At 40.9% G+C, this 16,473-nt stretch overlaps 1 protein-coding gene across 3 annotated transcripts in view; it reads right to left on the reverse strand.

Moving 5' to 3' along the window:
• Positions 1–1,974: 1,974 nt before the first annotated feature.
• Positions 1,975–16,473, reverse strand: part of LOC119966574 (meiosis-specific coiled-coil domain-containing protein MEIOC-like) — a 158,920-nt gene continuing 144,421 nt past the window's right edge. For all 3 annotated transcript variants that reach the window (XM_038798496.1, XM_038798497.1, XM_038798499.1), the window contains 2 exons: positions 10,257–10,437; positions 1,975–7,988 (listed from right to left, as the gene is read on the reverse strand). In XM_038798496.1, the coding sequence (XP_038654424.1) occupies positions 7,702–7,988; positions 10,257–10,437 (468 nt within the window). In that variant the 3' untranslated portion in view covers positions 1,975–7,701. The remainder of the gene's footprint in view (positions 7,989–10,256; positions 10,438–16,473) is intronic.

A 16,473-nucleotide genomic window follows, 5' to 3' on the forward strand; every position in this document is an offset into this window, starting at 1 on the left:
TTTCCATTTCTATGCTTGAAAGCCCACAATTTTCTATCAATTAAAGTAAATGGGCTAACCAGAGAACAAAACAGAATATTTATCTTTAAGGTATTTCAACCTACACATCATTTTGGGAGTTTTGCTTTGCTTTGTTAAATTAGAAATTGCTATGACTGGATATCATGAGTGTAATCAGGAAACAATTCTGCGAGATGGAATTTCTTTTCATATTAGCCCAATTCTTGCTAACTACTGACCTGGAGGGGATAAGAGCTTTGTCCATGGTGCATCAAATTAATGCAAATACTATTCTTTCAATAGGAAATCAAATCCCTAACACAGAATGCTGCCCAACACAATTTGTGCAAGAGCACAAATTCAATTTATCAGCAATGAAACAGTTGTAAGAATTGCTGATCTAATATTTAAGAGTTTTTAATCCAACGGAATGAAAGCTGGAAATTGCAGAATTTGGCTTTTGTTTATCATTAGATGAGGAGTGGGAGGACCAAGGCAGTTAAAATAAGTAATTTTATCAAGAGGACTACACATTTTAGGACAAAGAAAAGCAATCTAAACAGTTCTAAAATATGCAGTCTCACCTCATACCATATTTTTATAGTTCAAGCCAAATGATGACAGCTGTGTGTTTTATTCGCACATAATGGCAATTTTAAAACAGCTTCTTAATGGCAAAATGTCTTTGAAGCTGTGTCAGCTGTGGCTCAGTTCTCGGCATTCTTGCCACTGAATTAGAACGTTAAGCATTGAAGTCCCACTTCAGACTTCAGCATAAAAATCTAGGTTTACACTCCAGTGTGGTGCTGAGGGAACAATGCCCTGTCGGAGGTGTCATCATTTGGATGAGCCGTCAACCAAGGCCTCGACTGCTCGTAGGTGGGAATAAAAGAACCAACTGTACTATTTGAAGAACAGGGGAGTGAGGTTTGATGTTGTGGCTAATGTTTATCCCTCAATCAACATTATCTGGTCATCGTCAGACTACTATTTGTAGGAGTCTGCTGTGCACAAATTGGCTGCCACATTTCCTACAATAATGACCACACTTCAAAAGTACTTCACTGACTATAAAGCAAGTAAGGTCATGAAAGATGCTTTATAAATGCACATCTGTCTTCAGAGCTCTGACAATCATTGGTTCCATACAAATTGCTGTTGCAGCTCTTTTCAACAGAACCAATGAAAGCATATGAAAGCATCTTTAGTTAGATTATGGTTGACTGCATTAGCAAGTATTAAAGTTATGTGAGCTTAATCAAAGCCTCAAGTCCACTTTGCGTATAGTTAGAAGATGAAGTTGTTCTCATATATAAATAAACAAATTATTTGGATTAAGTACATTCTGCAGAAAGGGAACCACTAGAGTATTTCACTCTTCCCTCAATTGTCCATTAGAGAGCATCAACTCAGCACTAATCTGTGAACCAGGTTTCCTTAATCCAAAATATAATTAATACCAACAATCAATCTTTTTACCGTGGAGTGTTCACATTTCAGGGGGGGGGGGGGGGGGGGGGGGGGGGGGGGGGGGGGGGGGGGGGGGGGGGGATACATAAAAGAACAAACAGTGCATCGTTTTAGGGATCCTGTCATCCCTAAACTTTACATTAATGAATTACCTTTGGTGAGCAGTAACTACTATTTGTCAGCAAACATCAATTCATAGATTAATTGTTCATTAATTGATTTCTATTAATACAAAATTGTCCACAAATAGTTAATGCATGTCTTTCTGAACTGTTAAGAGTATCCTGCATGGGGCAGCACGATGGCCTAGTGGTTAGCACAACCGCCTCACGGCGCTGAGGTCCCAGGTTCGATCCCGGCCCTGGGTCACTGTCCGTGTGGAGTTTGCACATTCTCCCCGTGTCTGCGTGGGTTTCACCCCCACAACCCAAAGATGTGCAAGCTAGGTGGATTGGCCACGCTAAATTGCCCCTTAATTGGAAAAATGATTGGGTACACTAAATATTTTTTTTTTTTAAAAAGAGTATCCTGCATGAACATATCTAAACTAGGCTGCACTATGTTGTGAAACTAAGATTAGTGAACATTGTTTACATGTTTCCGATAAATATGCATGAAACGCAACTCTCTTTGAAAAGAAAAACATTTGCTGATATAATTAGACTACACAGATTAATAAATGTAATAATATTTAAATTAAATCTTAACAATTCGTATATGCTGTTGCCTAGAAAATTAAGTTTAAAGGTTTGGAACAAAATGCATTCCATACAAAAATCTTTTTAAAATATGCAAAGTGAAAATAAAATATAAAGTCACATTTGGGAAGCTATTCAGACTATTGTTGCTTGCAGATTTCAGTTGAATTGGTGGTTGTTTTTAAATGTAGATCTTAATATGGTTAAATCCAAAGACTCTCAATGCTGCCTTTTAAAATAATTTTATGTGTATGCAGAACATGTAATTTCTGTGAGTGATACTACTTTGCCTTTAAATCTAATCTCATGGTTAGAATAGTCCCAAAGAGATTCCTCCCTGAGCCAATCTCTCCAAATACAAACTATGAATACTACCTGGTTTATAATACCATTTTTCAAAAATAAGATTATATGGTAATTTTTATTAAAAGCAATAAATTGACAAACACGTTAAGTAGTGTAATGTGAAGGAAAAACAATTTTTGACCTATGTTAATATCCTACAAATATCTTAATCCTTCTCTACATTCACAAAGCTTTAAGATGCAAGACTTCTGATTGTCTAAGCCCAAGTATGAAAACTAGCATATGACTAGCTCTAGGTAATAGAATGTCTCTAGTCACAAAACGGTTCCAGAATTCTAGAAATAAATCAGTTAAACAAAAATAGCTTTGGTAACCTAGTACTGTACATAGTTAGATTTGTGAAAAATACTTTGCACATGTAACCCAAAAAACTAAATATTAAATATATATTTCCTGATAAACGTTAATCTGATTATTAGGAGGTTTGGCAAGATAATTCCATTAATACAGTACATTAGATACTAAATCTGAATTTAAATTAAGATTGAATCAATATTAAAATAAATATATGAAATGCTTTAAAAATTATAAATCCCTTAAACTGACATTACAAAAAAAAAAATCAATTTTGTTTCATTAAGTGCATGCTAGATCAAATATACGTACTACATTTATTTCCCCAACACAGAGGGTTAGTAAATCTAAGAACTAATCCTGAGTAACAGTTCTTTTTCTTTCTTTAACTTTTTATACAATTTATAGATTTAAAATGAGATTACTCAAATTATGTAGCACTCGTACCCACTCATTTATGTTTTTTAGTTCTGTAATGCAGAGATGATGACATTACAAAGATTGCTTTATGGGAAATAGCAGGCTAAACACATTAGATTACTCTTCAGCAGAGCAGTTTATAATTACAGTAAATCCCTCAGTTTAATTGAGCAGCCAACAGATTTGGCTGGATAAATGAGCAAGTAAAACTTTGTTCCTCGATTTGCACCAAGTTCTGTTCCTAGACCTTAAAAATAGATAAATTAAAGTTGTCACCAGATTCTAATTCAACAGCTTCAGCAACCCAGGTATTAAAATGCATAATTCTTTTTTGAGTAAATATACATCAATTGAGGACTAAAAGCACAGCCATTTGAGATTAAGAGCATATGTTTCACACAAGGGCAGTTCAAATGCCTCTTTTGATCAACATCTCATTCAAGAGATGTATTTAATATTGGCTTAATTTGCATACTGATACAAAATTTAGTTAAAATTTTAGTCAACAACTGTCTTACACATTTTGGATGGGTTGCTTCAACTTGCATTTTTCCTCCCAACCTTGTCAGGCAAAACTTATATACAAGGTAATTATTAAATTGGTTATCTTTCAGGACATTAGAAAAAGTTTTTTTTTTAAAAAGTGATTAGTGAAGGGAGTAAGAAAGGTTTCATGTGAATACTATTTGTAACAGCAAAAAATTTATAAATAATACACCTACCATTTTGATAACAGCAACCAGAAAATCCTCTCCCCATGTACACTCAGGATGATTGTTTTAACCAAAAGTCATATGAACAATTTATATGCCTTTTGATTTAAGTTTGAAATGACCATTTCTGCAGATTTAAACTAGATAATATTACAATAGAGTAGCAAAAATGCCACTTTGCTTAGCTAACAGCAATTTTCTATTGTTTTCAACAGTAATCGTTAAGGATTCTCCAGTAAAATCCTTAAAACATTGAAAAAGGCTTTTTCATTGATAGTGAATGGAAATGGGTATTGCTTCTCGGAATTTAATTCAACGATCCTTCTCAAGTGTGGGGATATGGGTCGGGGAAAGGATGATGCAGACAAAAGATAGCATTGGTTTGGAAAATTCTTGTTTTCCCCAACTCCCCCCACCAAACCACGGTGGTCTGACAAAATGCATATTTAGATTCTAGATATCCATGGAGTCCTTTTCTCAGTAAGACAGTACTCCAGTCAATGTACATTTTTTTTAAAGTTAGAAAAACTGGTCTACAGACAATAATGTCTTGTGGTGCAGTGGTGCCATTCCTACCTCTGGCCAGAAGCTCTTTTGTTCAAGCTCATTTCAGGATTTTATGGCCATGCAAGGTGCATGGATAACATAACCAAAATGGTTGATTATAGCCTTTAAATCCTTCCAGTACACCTGATAAAAAGGACGGGAGACTTCCCTGGTCAGCCATACCGCAGAAGGCATCAGAAATGTATGTGAAGCATACCAGGGTGAAATATATGGTCAGTGGGAAAGATTGTCACAGCTAATTTTATTTGTGATTAACAGGCTACTTTTTCTTGGAATCATTAGCTGGATTCTCTGTCGGCGGGGTCCCCAGCTTCTCCGGCAGCGCACTCACGCCCGCAGATTTCCCGATGGCATGGGAGTGCCCACAATGGGAAACCCCATTGGCCGGCTGCCGGAGGGAGTGCACCGCACCAGAAAACAGGTGCGACAGGTTGGATAATGCCACCCCATGTTCATGAGCTGAAAGATTGTAAATTCATCAAATTCTTTCTTCTAAATCCTACTTGTGAAATTAGAGAAGCTAAATGGTGATAGATTGGAAATGTTGATGCACACCAGTCACTAAAAGTGAGCATGCAGGTGCAGCAAGCAGTTAGGAAGGCAAACCTTCATTGCAAGAGGAGTTGAGTATAGGGGCAAGGATATCTTACTGCAGCAGTACACAACCTTGGTATCCACACCTGGAGTATTGTGTGCAATCTTGGTCTCCGTATCTAAAAAAGGATATACTTGCCAGAGAAGGCATACAGCCAAGGTTCACCAAACTGATTTCTACGGTGGCAGGATTGTCGTATGAGGAGAGAATGGGTCAACTGGGCTTTTATTCATTGCACTTTTGAAGAATCTCATTGAAATATATAAAATTCTGACCAGGTCGGACCGACTCGATGAAAGGATGAGACTGGTTAGCAGCGGGGGGATGGTTCTGGAACAAGTGTACAAGGGTTCACAGTGTTAGGATACGGGGTTGGCCATTTAGCACTAGGGTGAGGAGAAATCTCTTCACAGAGTAGCAAACCTGTGGAATTCTCTAACACAGGGCTGTGGAGGCCAAGTCACTCAATATACTTAAGAAAATAGAGAATTTCTTGACTCTGACGTTATCAAGTGGTATTGGGAAAGAGGAGCATGGCATTGAGATAGAGGATCAGCCATGATGATAATAAATGGCCGAGCAGGCTCAAAGGGCCAAATGGGCTCTTCTGCTTCTATTTTCTATGTTTCTAACAATTATTTTCTCCCTTCCTTCTCCAAAATAGCAGAAAACAAATTATAATATGATGGAAACCACTTTCCCACTGCTATACACCTTCCTACCACAAAATGTGGTTGAGCCAGTATTTATTATTATGAATCATATTACCTTAAGAAAACAAAGTTTAAAAATGGAAAATGTTATTTTTTGAGAATATGTGGGGACGGTCGGAATTTGATTTTTAGATAGCTGTAAATATGGTTTGTTACATGGAATGTTAACCGTATCCAAACAAATTACAACTTTTATTATAACCTAACCACTTGTTTTGGAGTCCAAATGCAAGAACAGACCTGTTTGCAAAGTGGGCTTAAAGGATAATTAAAAGTTAATGATGCACATTTAATTGTCTGAGACGTTAAGTCTACATATATGGATGCATGTGCAATTCTATGAATAAATAACTCACCAATTTAAAAATTGGATGATTGCTTTTAAGTGCTTGACATAATCAACTAAGTTATTCTTGGGTGCACATGCACATAAGTGTATTTCTTCAGCAAATTATCGCAAACAAAATTATTAAATAATATATCTTATAACTCTAATTCCACAATCAGTGAGTTATGAAAATCTTGATCGCTGCTGATTAGTTAGATAGCAAATATTCTTTTTCCAAATAGCCCTGTTTTCGGTTTGAGGATTTCATTTGCCATTATAATCTGATTTATTCATGTGACTACAAAGTAGAGTTGAAGATAACATTTGAGTCATAAGTAATTGAAAATAATTAGTTTTCTCAAGCTTTTTTCTTATAGGATAGGATTTCCAATTTGGGTTTTCCAAACTTCCGCAAACCTTCTTACCAGTATCACAATACTATGGAAAGTGAACAGTACTGCTTGAAAGTTCCAGTGCCTAAACTAAATTTAGGACATGACCAGGTTATATAACTAGTTAAATGAAAAATAAGATTGCAACAAATTCTGTAACAACACACAGAATTTTAGCTGGAATGTGAAAATAAATAATTGAATATCTACTGTTCATTTCCAGTGGATTTTAGCACCATTACTTTTTTTTTCAAAGTTCAATGTAACAGTTGGTCTGAATGTGTGTTAAGCCTTAGTTAAGATAGGTTTATTAAACCTCATCAGAATGGAACATGTTTTCAGTTTTCAATAAGTTTTCATAATCCAAAAGAGCGAATAAGAAATGCAAAGTATAAAAGAACATGCTTCATTGATTGGGATTGTGAATAAATTCAACTCATAGTAGTATACTGCCATTTACAAAATAAAAAAGGCAAATTTCCAGAATTCTTTTCAGGCCTCAAAAGTGTCAAAATTAGGCCAGAATGGATACTACATAAAACTTCAAACAGTACTGTATTCCCTTAGTATTGTCATAAATGCTCAATATTTCTCACCTCATTCATCAAATTCATGTCTCCGTAGTGAGGAAAAAACAGCAATTATTTGGTTTCTCATCTATTCCACACAAGATTTGGTGTAATTTCCTGAACAGTACGGTTACTATCTGGTTATATTAACATATACCAAAGCCAGTTGAAAATAGAAATTGCCAATATTCTGATGAAGCTGAATTGCCTTATTACAGCACAAACTGGTGTAGCACCAGGATTTCACAGAAGTTATCAAAAATATTTTCACACTGTACTAAGATCAAATTTCACTTTTCAGATTTTCTTAGAAATTGATACCCAACCAACATCTTTCCACCTCACTTCTCTCTCTCTTCTCAGATATACAACTTGCCCTTAGCATTCAGATTACCAGGTTAATTTCAAATTTAGGGAAACTATTTTTTAAACACATGTGGCTCATCATTAATCCTAGAAGTTCACACAATGCAAACAGATACTTCAATACCGCTTTAAACACTTCATCCAGTTTGACATATTCCATAGCAGAACTCACAAAATATAACAGCAGCTGCATTTTAAGCTGTTACTTTTTCAACATACTTCTCTCTTACAATCACTTTCTATCTTTATTGCTGCATATCTAGCATGGTCAGATTCAGGCTTCTCCAGCATTTTCTCCTCACTGAATCTTTTGTCCTCATTTTTGATAGCACCCCTTTGACCCAGCTCTTTTAGTGCTTTTTCAATTTCAACTTGCTTGACAAGTGTCCCAAGGGAACATTTTGGCAAGGTCATCTGCAATGCACACCAGAGAGCAGTACGAGCCTTGCGTGTTGACATAGTTAAATCCTTTATGGCAGCTGCCAGGGCCAAAACATCTGCAAAAGCAAACAGGCAATGAAAATATTATTACAGATTGTGAGATGACTCAAAGGTTAACTCAGGAAAAGAATAGTCTATGTAGCCAAATGACAGAGTGCAGGATATTTGCTTAGATTCAGTCAATACATTCAACTATCAACACATATTTAGTGCACTGCCACATGTAGAAAACCTTGTGATCCAAGATTGATAGGGGGCAATTCTGTGGCCCCGCACGGCATGTTTCTTGGTGACGGGTGGCAGTCCGCTATTGGCCGGCCGGCGGCGGGATCTTCTGGTCCTACCGATGTCAATTGGATTTCCCATTGAACCCACCCTACGCCGTCCTGAAACCCACAACGGGGGTGTGCTGTCAGTGGGACTGGAAGATCCCGCCGATGTGAATAGCCAGAAGATCTCTCCCCAAAGCTCTTTAACAAGCACTTGTACTGGGTTGGATTCTCCATCGCCTGCAGCAGAGAATCCAGCATCAGGGAAGAAACAGGACCGGCGTCTGCATCCAATGCTCTGGTCCCCCGTTGGCAGTGGCATTGAGGTTTCCACCCCTTGCCAGAGGGAGGATGCAAATAGGTCAAAATTACCCATTTACATCCTATTAACAGACTGGCACTGGATTCTCCACGCCTCCATGATTCTCCTGGCCTCTAGGCCAGGATTCACTTAGGCATGGATTTGTGCAAGTATTTCCTAGTGTGTCCCTGATGCGGTGAGCCATCAGGGTAAGTATCTAAGGCAGTATCTAATCCAATTCCATCGGAGACGCCCAATTTGCACAATGCAAATCCTGCCCACCCCACCAGTGACCCCCTCCCACCAACAGTCACCCCTGCCTGGAAACTAAACAGTAGTCCAGTCAGAAAGTGAAAATAAATCACTGCTTTTTCACTCACCTGTGCCTTACACCTGATGCCTCTAAAAAGCAGCAGCTTTTACTTCATAGGAAGCCAAAATCCCACTTAGACCCTTTGATCTTTAAGGCTTCTTATCACTTCATAGAAGAATAGATTTCAATAGCCTGTAATTGTCAGCTTCCAGACAGCTAGATTTGGGGATTGATTATTTTCATTTCCCTTCACGCTTGAATGGATTGCAAGAACCCTGCTGTGAAAGTAATCATAATGATTATAAACATCTATGAAGTCTTACAACACCAGGTTAAAGTCCAACAGGTTTGTTTCGAATCACTAGCTTTCAGAGTGCAGCTCCTTCCTCAGGTGACTATAAACACCGAGGGTTAAATGCTTTCACTTCCTCTTTTTCCAGCAGAAGGCACCTGACTGCTTGTAATGTGTTTTCATGAGTTGTAAATCATAGTTAGATATATATAAACATTGTCGTTAATGTCATAGCAGGGTACTTGAGATCCATTCAAGCGTGAAGCAAAATTAAAATAATCAATCCGGACACCTAGCTGTCTGGAAGCTGTGAACTACAGGCTACTGAAAGCTAAATCTCTATTAGAAGCCTTACTGATCAAAGGATCTGTGGGGGTTTAAAGTTTTGTGATTTGGTTTTGGCTTCCTACTAATTTGCAGCTCAAGCAACAGAACATAGGGCGGGATACTCCAATCCCATGGCAGAGTGTCCACGCCATTGTAAATACCATCGCATTTTACTACGGCGTGAATGGGCCGCTCCTAGTACTAATTCTGGCCCCTACAGAGGGCCAGCACGGCGCTGCAGCGGTTCTCGCCGCTCCAGCTGCCAATCCCGGCGCGAACTGCGCGGCGCGGGATCTGTGCATGCGCAGTTGCGCCGGCGCCAATGAGGACACGCACAGTGGCGCCGGCGCCAATGCGCACATGCGCAGTGGCCTCCTTCAACACGCCAGCCCCGATGCAACATGGCGCAGGACTACAGGGGCTGGCGCGTAGGAAAGGAGGCACCAGCCACAGAGGCCGGCCCGCCGATTGGTGGGCCCCGATCGTGGGCCAGGCCACATTGGAGGCTCCACCTTGGGGCCGGACCCGCCTCCCCCCCCCCCGCCCCGCCACCCACCCGACCTTCCACGCCAAGGTCCTGCCGGCCCAGAGCAGGTTAGAACGGCGCCGCCGGGACTTGGCTCTTTTCTTACGGCCGCTCGGCCCATCTAGGCCGGAGAATCGGCGGGCCAGCCACGTAGAGCGGCCCGCGACCAGCACCGCGCCAACCACGCCAGCGCCAATGGCGCCGATTCTCATGCCGGCATCGGCCCGGCTTAGGGCTGGGAGAATCCCGCCCATAATCTCCTGAACACAGAATCCTGCCCACTATGAACTGCTTACCCTTGTCATCATTATAGCGAGGTGCTCCTTGTCTCTGACGATTTGTAGCATTAATTATTTCATCTTTACGACGTGCTTGTGTGACATGAATGGCTTCCAAATGGCAATTGAGGGTTGAAGATATATTAGCATGAACAGGAGAACTTCGGAGACGTTCCATTTTGCCAAGCAAAGTCAAGACCTGCCACATAATTCAAACATCAGCTAGAAAGACTTGCATTCTTAGAGAACATGTTATATTGTTTTAGAGGCCAACGCAACTATGCTGAACACAGCAATGATAGGTATTTTCCTCAAAATTCCTCTTTGGCCTCCAATTCATTTTTTTCTTCTTTTTTAAAAATAAATTTAGAGTACCCAATTATTTTTTTCAATTAAGGGGCAATTTTAGCTTGGCCAATCCACCTACCCTGCAGACCCACACAGACATGGGGAGAATGTCTGGTCTCCAATTCTAAGACGTAAAATTGGAAAGTATAATCTTTGCATTAATTTCTGTTTACAAGTTTCAACCATGGCTCAATTGATAATTCTCTTGCCACCTGCTTCTTACTCCAGGACTTGCAGCACAATAATTCAGGCTGACACCACAGTATTGTGATACCATTTTTTGAGGGAGCTGTTACCATAGAGGTAATGTCGCTCGATGAGTAAGTCAGAGGCCCAGAAATGCTCCAGGAGCACGAGTTCAAAATCCACTACAGCAGTTGGGGAACTTAAATTCAATTATCAGCAGAAGAGGCAGTGTGTGCAGGATTGACAGAGGGTAAAAAAGAGAGAAACCCTTTTTCCAAGGTAAGGGGAGCCCAACTGCAAGTTAACCTGGCTGGCGGGACTCCAAGGGGCAGACAAGGACCGCACAGGAGGGAAGGTTGGAGGTGGGGTGGAGACCTGTTCACACTGGCTGGAGGGCACAGGAGTAATTCATGGGGATCTTCCTTAATCAGTTCTGTTAATCACCTCCGTTCTTCCTTTCATATCTTGCCGGATCACTTTTTATCCCTGAATTTTAAGCACCCTGTCTTGATAATTTTTATATTACTGCCACTACGTCAGATTACCACCTGGATATTTGTGCTTGTAATCAGGGCCAGGGAGAGAAACCATAAACCCTGGTGCTTCTCCTGTTCCTGGGTCCCTTATCTGTCCCTGCTTCCAACCCCCCCCCCCCCCCCCCCAACATTAACACTTTCCCCTCAAACATGCATGATATATTCTCCCCTTTCAAGACATACTAATTAATTAATTCACCAATCACGGAGGTCCTGATAAAATGATAACACTCATTGTTGGCATCTGGTTACAAATATCCTCGGATATATATGCAGCAAAGGTCATTAATATTAAGAGCAGTGCAGTATTAGTTTGTGCGCAGCCTGTAGGAGATCCCACCACAACTATTAAAAAAACAGTACAAATCTTACATTAACAGCATTTGCGCAATATTGTTAACTTGACAGGAAAATATCCCATTAGTTATTTATAACAATGTGCAGATAAACACTAATTTTGGTGACTGCCTCAGCCCTCGTTAACATGTTCTGCACATTGAACCATTTCAATACGATGACAGTAAATTCACATTTGGGGGAAAGATTCGATACATAGTGGAATGATTGAACAACTTCGCTGTCAGTGAGAAGCGTTGCAACCTTCAAGTTTTTCTGTGTGACAACTTTTAAGAGGCCAAATGTCAAAGACTGAATGGTTCACAACTGTATGTGTTTCCTTGATCACAAGCCTCAAGACTGCTGATTGCGCCTTCTTCTCACTACAATAGATTTTCAATATCTACTATGCAATGCAGCTTTTTTTTTGCAACAATTCAATAACTCAAGAAACTCATTAAAAGCACCAATATAGAGTGGGATAATAGGTAAGAAGACAAAAAGACAAGATTGAAGTAAATGGAAAAGTCGTTTCAGAATCATATGCAATGTAAAACACGTTACAGGTTCACTGTGAGCAATTATGCAGTCTTGTCCTGGCAATTTGACCACACATTAGCAACAAAATAAACACAACTCCAGCCACGATTCAACTCTCTGTTCGCAAGATAATTACGGATGAGAAAGGACACCTACCCAGTTCATCTAATCCAAAATGACAAACAAACATACATATTAGGAGGAGTAGGCCATTATGCCTCTTGAGCCTGCTCTGCTATTTGATAACATTGCCTATATTATACCAGTGACTTAAACTCAGAAATACTTGATTGATCGTGAAGTGATTTTGAACATCGTGTAGGGTCCAGTATAAATACAAGTTTTATCTTTAGTTTAATTCCATCTGCATGCAGTAGGCAGAGTGACAGAAGCAGTGGTGAAATTGGAGGCCCAATGTTAACTCTTTATAGATACTTATACTATTAGGAAAATGGCTACAAGGAAATCAAACATTTACAAAACAATTTAACTCTGTAGCTGTTGCAAACTTTCCATTCTGACTTGTCCTCCCCCAAACCACTGTCATAAAACTGTGGTGTACACTGTGAATTTACAGCCTATCTATCCAGAGGTTACATATAATGTTGCATTACATTTGTACTAAATAAATGTGCAAATAGTATTTTAAAAATCTATTTCTTGCTTGAGGTAAACAGGCAAATAAAGTGGTAAAACTTAACTAATAAATCAAGAGTGTCCAACAGCAAAATTCGAAGAGAAGTCCTGTCTAGAACTAAGTCATAGGACTGGGTTTCTATAAAGCTCCTTTGTGATAAAAGCCCATTAGGCTGTTGCTCCAGGATTTCAATGGATTTTTTTGCCAAAGTTACTTTGGATGATCAGGAATCCTCACTTCCAGAAAAAGTTTTGTCCCACAGTGTGACCACCTTTGGCTAGATTTTAAACAGGAGGTGCAGGAGAGAATATAGATTTAAAACCTTCCTTTCAGCAATCTCTTAATGACAAACAGGGATTTCATTCTGAAACTTCAGCAAGAGTAATACATGACAATGAGTCAAAACCCCATTTTGCATCACTCCTGGTTTAGATTTCTTACATTTCTTTTGATAGGCCTGCAATTCTCAAGCTTCTTGTACATCAACATTGCATGTCATCAGAATTGTGTCTATTTTAGGGCAGAATGAAAATTTAGGGCATTATAATAATTTAGACTGCTTTTTATATGCTAATTTAAATTCAAAATAGAATTTTAAGAAGGGGATAGTATTTATATAATTTTATGGGACTAAAAGTGACCCACCCAACCCTCAAACCCTCTCCAATCTTCTCTGTAACAACCCTTCCCAAACCCCCACCACCCCTCCCTTCAACCCCCTCCACCACCTGAACTATATCCTCTCCAACCATCCCCAACACAACATTACCCACCCAACCAACACACTCCCCTCCAACCTTTCCCAGCCTCCTCTCCAATCCAAGCTCCTCCTCTAAACGCCACTCTAACCTCCCCCACATTGCTTCTTTTCAAACAAGAGCACTCTCATTACTCTAATGAGGGTGGCACAGTGGTTCGCACTGCAATCTCACAGTGCCAGGGACGTGGGTTCAATTCTGACATGGGTGCTGTCTGTGTGGAATTTGCATTCGCAAGTTCTCCCTGTGTCTGCTTGGGTTTCCTCCAGGTGCTCATGTTTGCACCAAAGGTGTACAGGTTATGTGAACTGACCATGCTAAATTGCCCTTTAATGTCCAACGGTTAGGGGGGTTGCGGGGATATGGCAGGTGAATGGCTGAGGTTAGGGCGCTCTTTCCGAGGGTCAGTCCAGATGGGGTAGAATGGGACAAATGGCTTCCTTCTGCACTGTAGGGATTCTATGGTTCTATGGACAGTTGCACTGCTTTTCTTTTCACTCATTTACAGAATGTGGGCGTCGCAGGTTGAGCCAGCATTTATTGTCCATTCCTAATTTCCCTTGAGAAGGTAGTGGTGAGTTTCCTTCTTGAACCTCTGCAGTCCCTGGGGTGTAGGTACACCCACAGCGCTGTTAGGGATGGAGTTCCAGGATATTGCCCCAGCGACATTGAAGGAACGGCGATATATTTCCAAGTCTGAGTGACTTGGGGGGGAATCTTCAAGCGGTGAGGTTCCCAGATATCTGCTGCTCTTGTCCTTCTAGATGGAAGCGATAGTGAGTTAGGAAGGTGCTGTCTAAGGAACCTTGGCGAGTTCCTACAGTGTAGCTTGTAAATTGTACACACAGCTGCCACTGTTCGTTGGTGGTGGAGGGTTTGAATGTTTGTGGAAGGGGGATACTTTGTCCTGGATGTTGGAGTTGCACTCATCCAGGCAAGTGGAGAGTATTCCATTACACTCCTGACTTGTGCCTTGTAGGTGGTGGACAGGCTTTGTGGAGTCAGGTGAGTTACTCGCCAGAGAATTCCTAGCCTCTGACCTGCCCTGGTAGCCACAGTATTAATATGGCTAGGCCAGTTCAGTTTCTCATCAATGGTAACCCCACAGGACGTTGATTGTGGGGGATGTAACAATGGAACAAAGCGAGGGGTTAGATCCTCTCATGTCGGAGATGGTCATTGCCTGGCACTTGTGTGCAGTGAATGTAACTTGCTGCTTGTCAGCCCAAGCCTGGATATTTTCCCGGTCTTGCTGCATTTGGACATGAACTGTTACATTATCTGAGGAGTCACAAATATTGCTGAACATTGTGCAGTCGTCTGCAAACATCCCCAATTCTTTTCGTTTAATAAACATTTTATTGGAGGTATTTTTGGTATGTTAACAACAACAAAATAAACAATATACATGAAACCATAAACAGAATGTAAAAGCCATTTACCTCTCGTACAGGTCCCACCCTTATTGACCCCTTACTCCAATCTAAACTACTCCCCCACCGCCCCGCCCGCTGACGATTAATTTCCCGCAAAGAAGTCGAAGAACGGTTGCCACCTCCGGGTGAACCCTGACAGTGTCCCTCTCAAAGCGAATTTGATTTTCTCCAAACAGAGAAAGCTCGCCATGTCCGATAGCCAGGTCTCCAACTTTGGGGGCTTTGAGTCCCTCCAAGCTAATAGTATCCGTCTCCGGGCTACCAGGGAAGCAAAGGCCAGAACGTCTGCCACTTTCTCCTCCTGGATTCCCGGGTCTTCTGACACCCCCGAAAATCGCCACCTCTGGACTCAGAGTGCAGAAGAGATTTACGAGGATGCTACCAGGACTTGATGATCTGAGTTATAAGGAGAGGCTGGATAGGCTGGGACTTTTTTTCCCTAGAGGGTAGGAGGCTGAGGGGTGAACTTCTCAAGGTGTATAAAATAATGACGAGCACAGATGAGGCAGATAGTCGACAACTTTTCCCCAAAGGTAGAGGAGTCTCGAACTCGAGGGCATAAGTTTAAGGTGAGAGGGGAGAGGTACAAAAGAGACCAGAGGGGAAATTTCTTCACACAGAGGGTGTTGAGCATCGGGCTGTCAAGCAGTGGTAGAGGCGGGTACAATTTTGTCTTTTAAAAAGCAGTCAGCCAGTTACATGGGGAGGGATATGGGACAAATGCGGGAAACTGGGTGGGACTATCTTAGTGACAGAAACTGGGCGGCATGGACAAGCTTGGCCAAGAGGCCTGTTTCCATGCTGTAAGCATTTATTTATTTATTTATTTTTATAAATTTAGATTGGCCAATTATTTTTTCCAATTAAGGGGCTAAATTGCGTGGCCAATCCACCTACTCTGCACATTTTTGGGTTGTGGGGGCGAAACCCACGCAAACACGGGGAGAATGTGCAAACTCCACACGGACAGTGACCCAGAGCCGGGATCGAACCTGGGACCTCAGCGCCGTGAGGCGGTTGTGCTAACCACTAGGTCACCGTGCTGCCCGTCTGTAAGCATTTATGACTCTATGAGCTCCTCCATCATTGAGGGTGGGAATATTTGTGGAACCTCCTCCTCCAGTGAGTTGTTTAATTGTTCATCAACATTCACGGCTCAATGTGACAGGACTGCAGAGCTTAGATTTAATGTGTGCGTTGTGGAATCGCTTAGCTCTGCCGATTACTTGCTGCTTCTGTTGTTTGGCACACATAGTCCCAGGTTTGATCCCAGCTCTGGGTCACTGTCCGTATGGATTATGCACATTCTCCCCTTGTTTGTGTGGGTTTCGCCCCCACAACCCAAATCGATGTGCAGGGTAGGTGGATTGGCCATGCTAAATTGCCCCATAATTGGAAAAAATGAATTGGGTACTCAAAATTTATCAAAAAATAGAAGTGGGGATGTAGACTGAAAGC

Source organism: Scyliorhinus canicula, chromosome 5, assembly GCF_902713615.1.
Source record: "Scyliorhinus canicula chromosome 5, sScyCan1.1, whole genome shotgun sequence".
Lineage (NCBI taxonomy): Eukaryota > Metazoa > Chordata > Chondrichthyes > Carcharhiniformes > Scyliorhinidae > Scyliorhinus > Scyliorhinus canicula.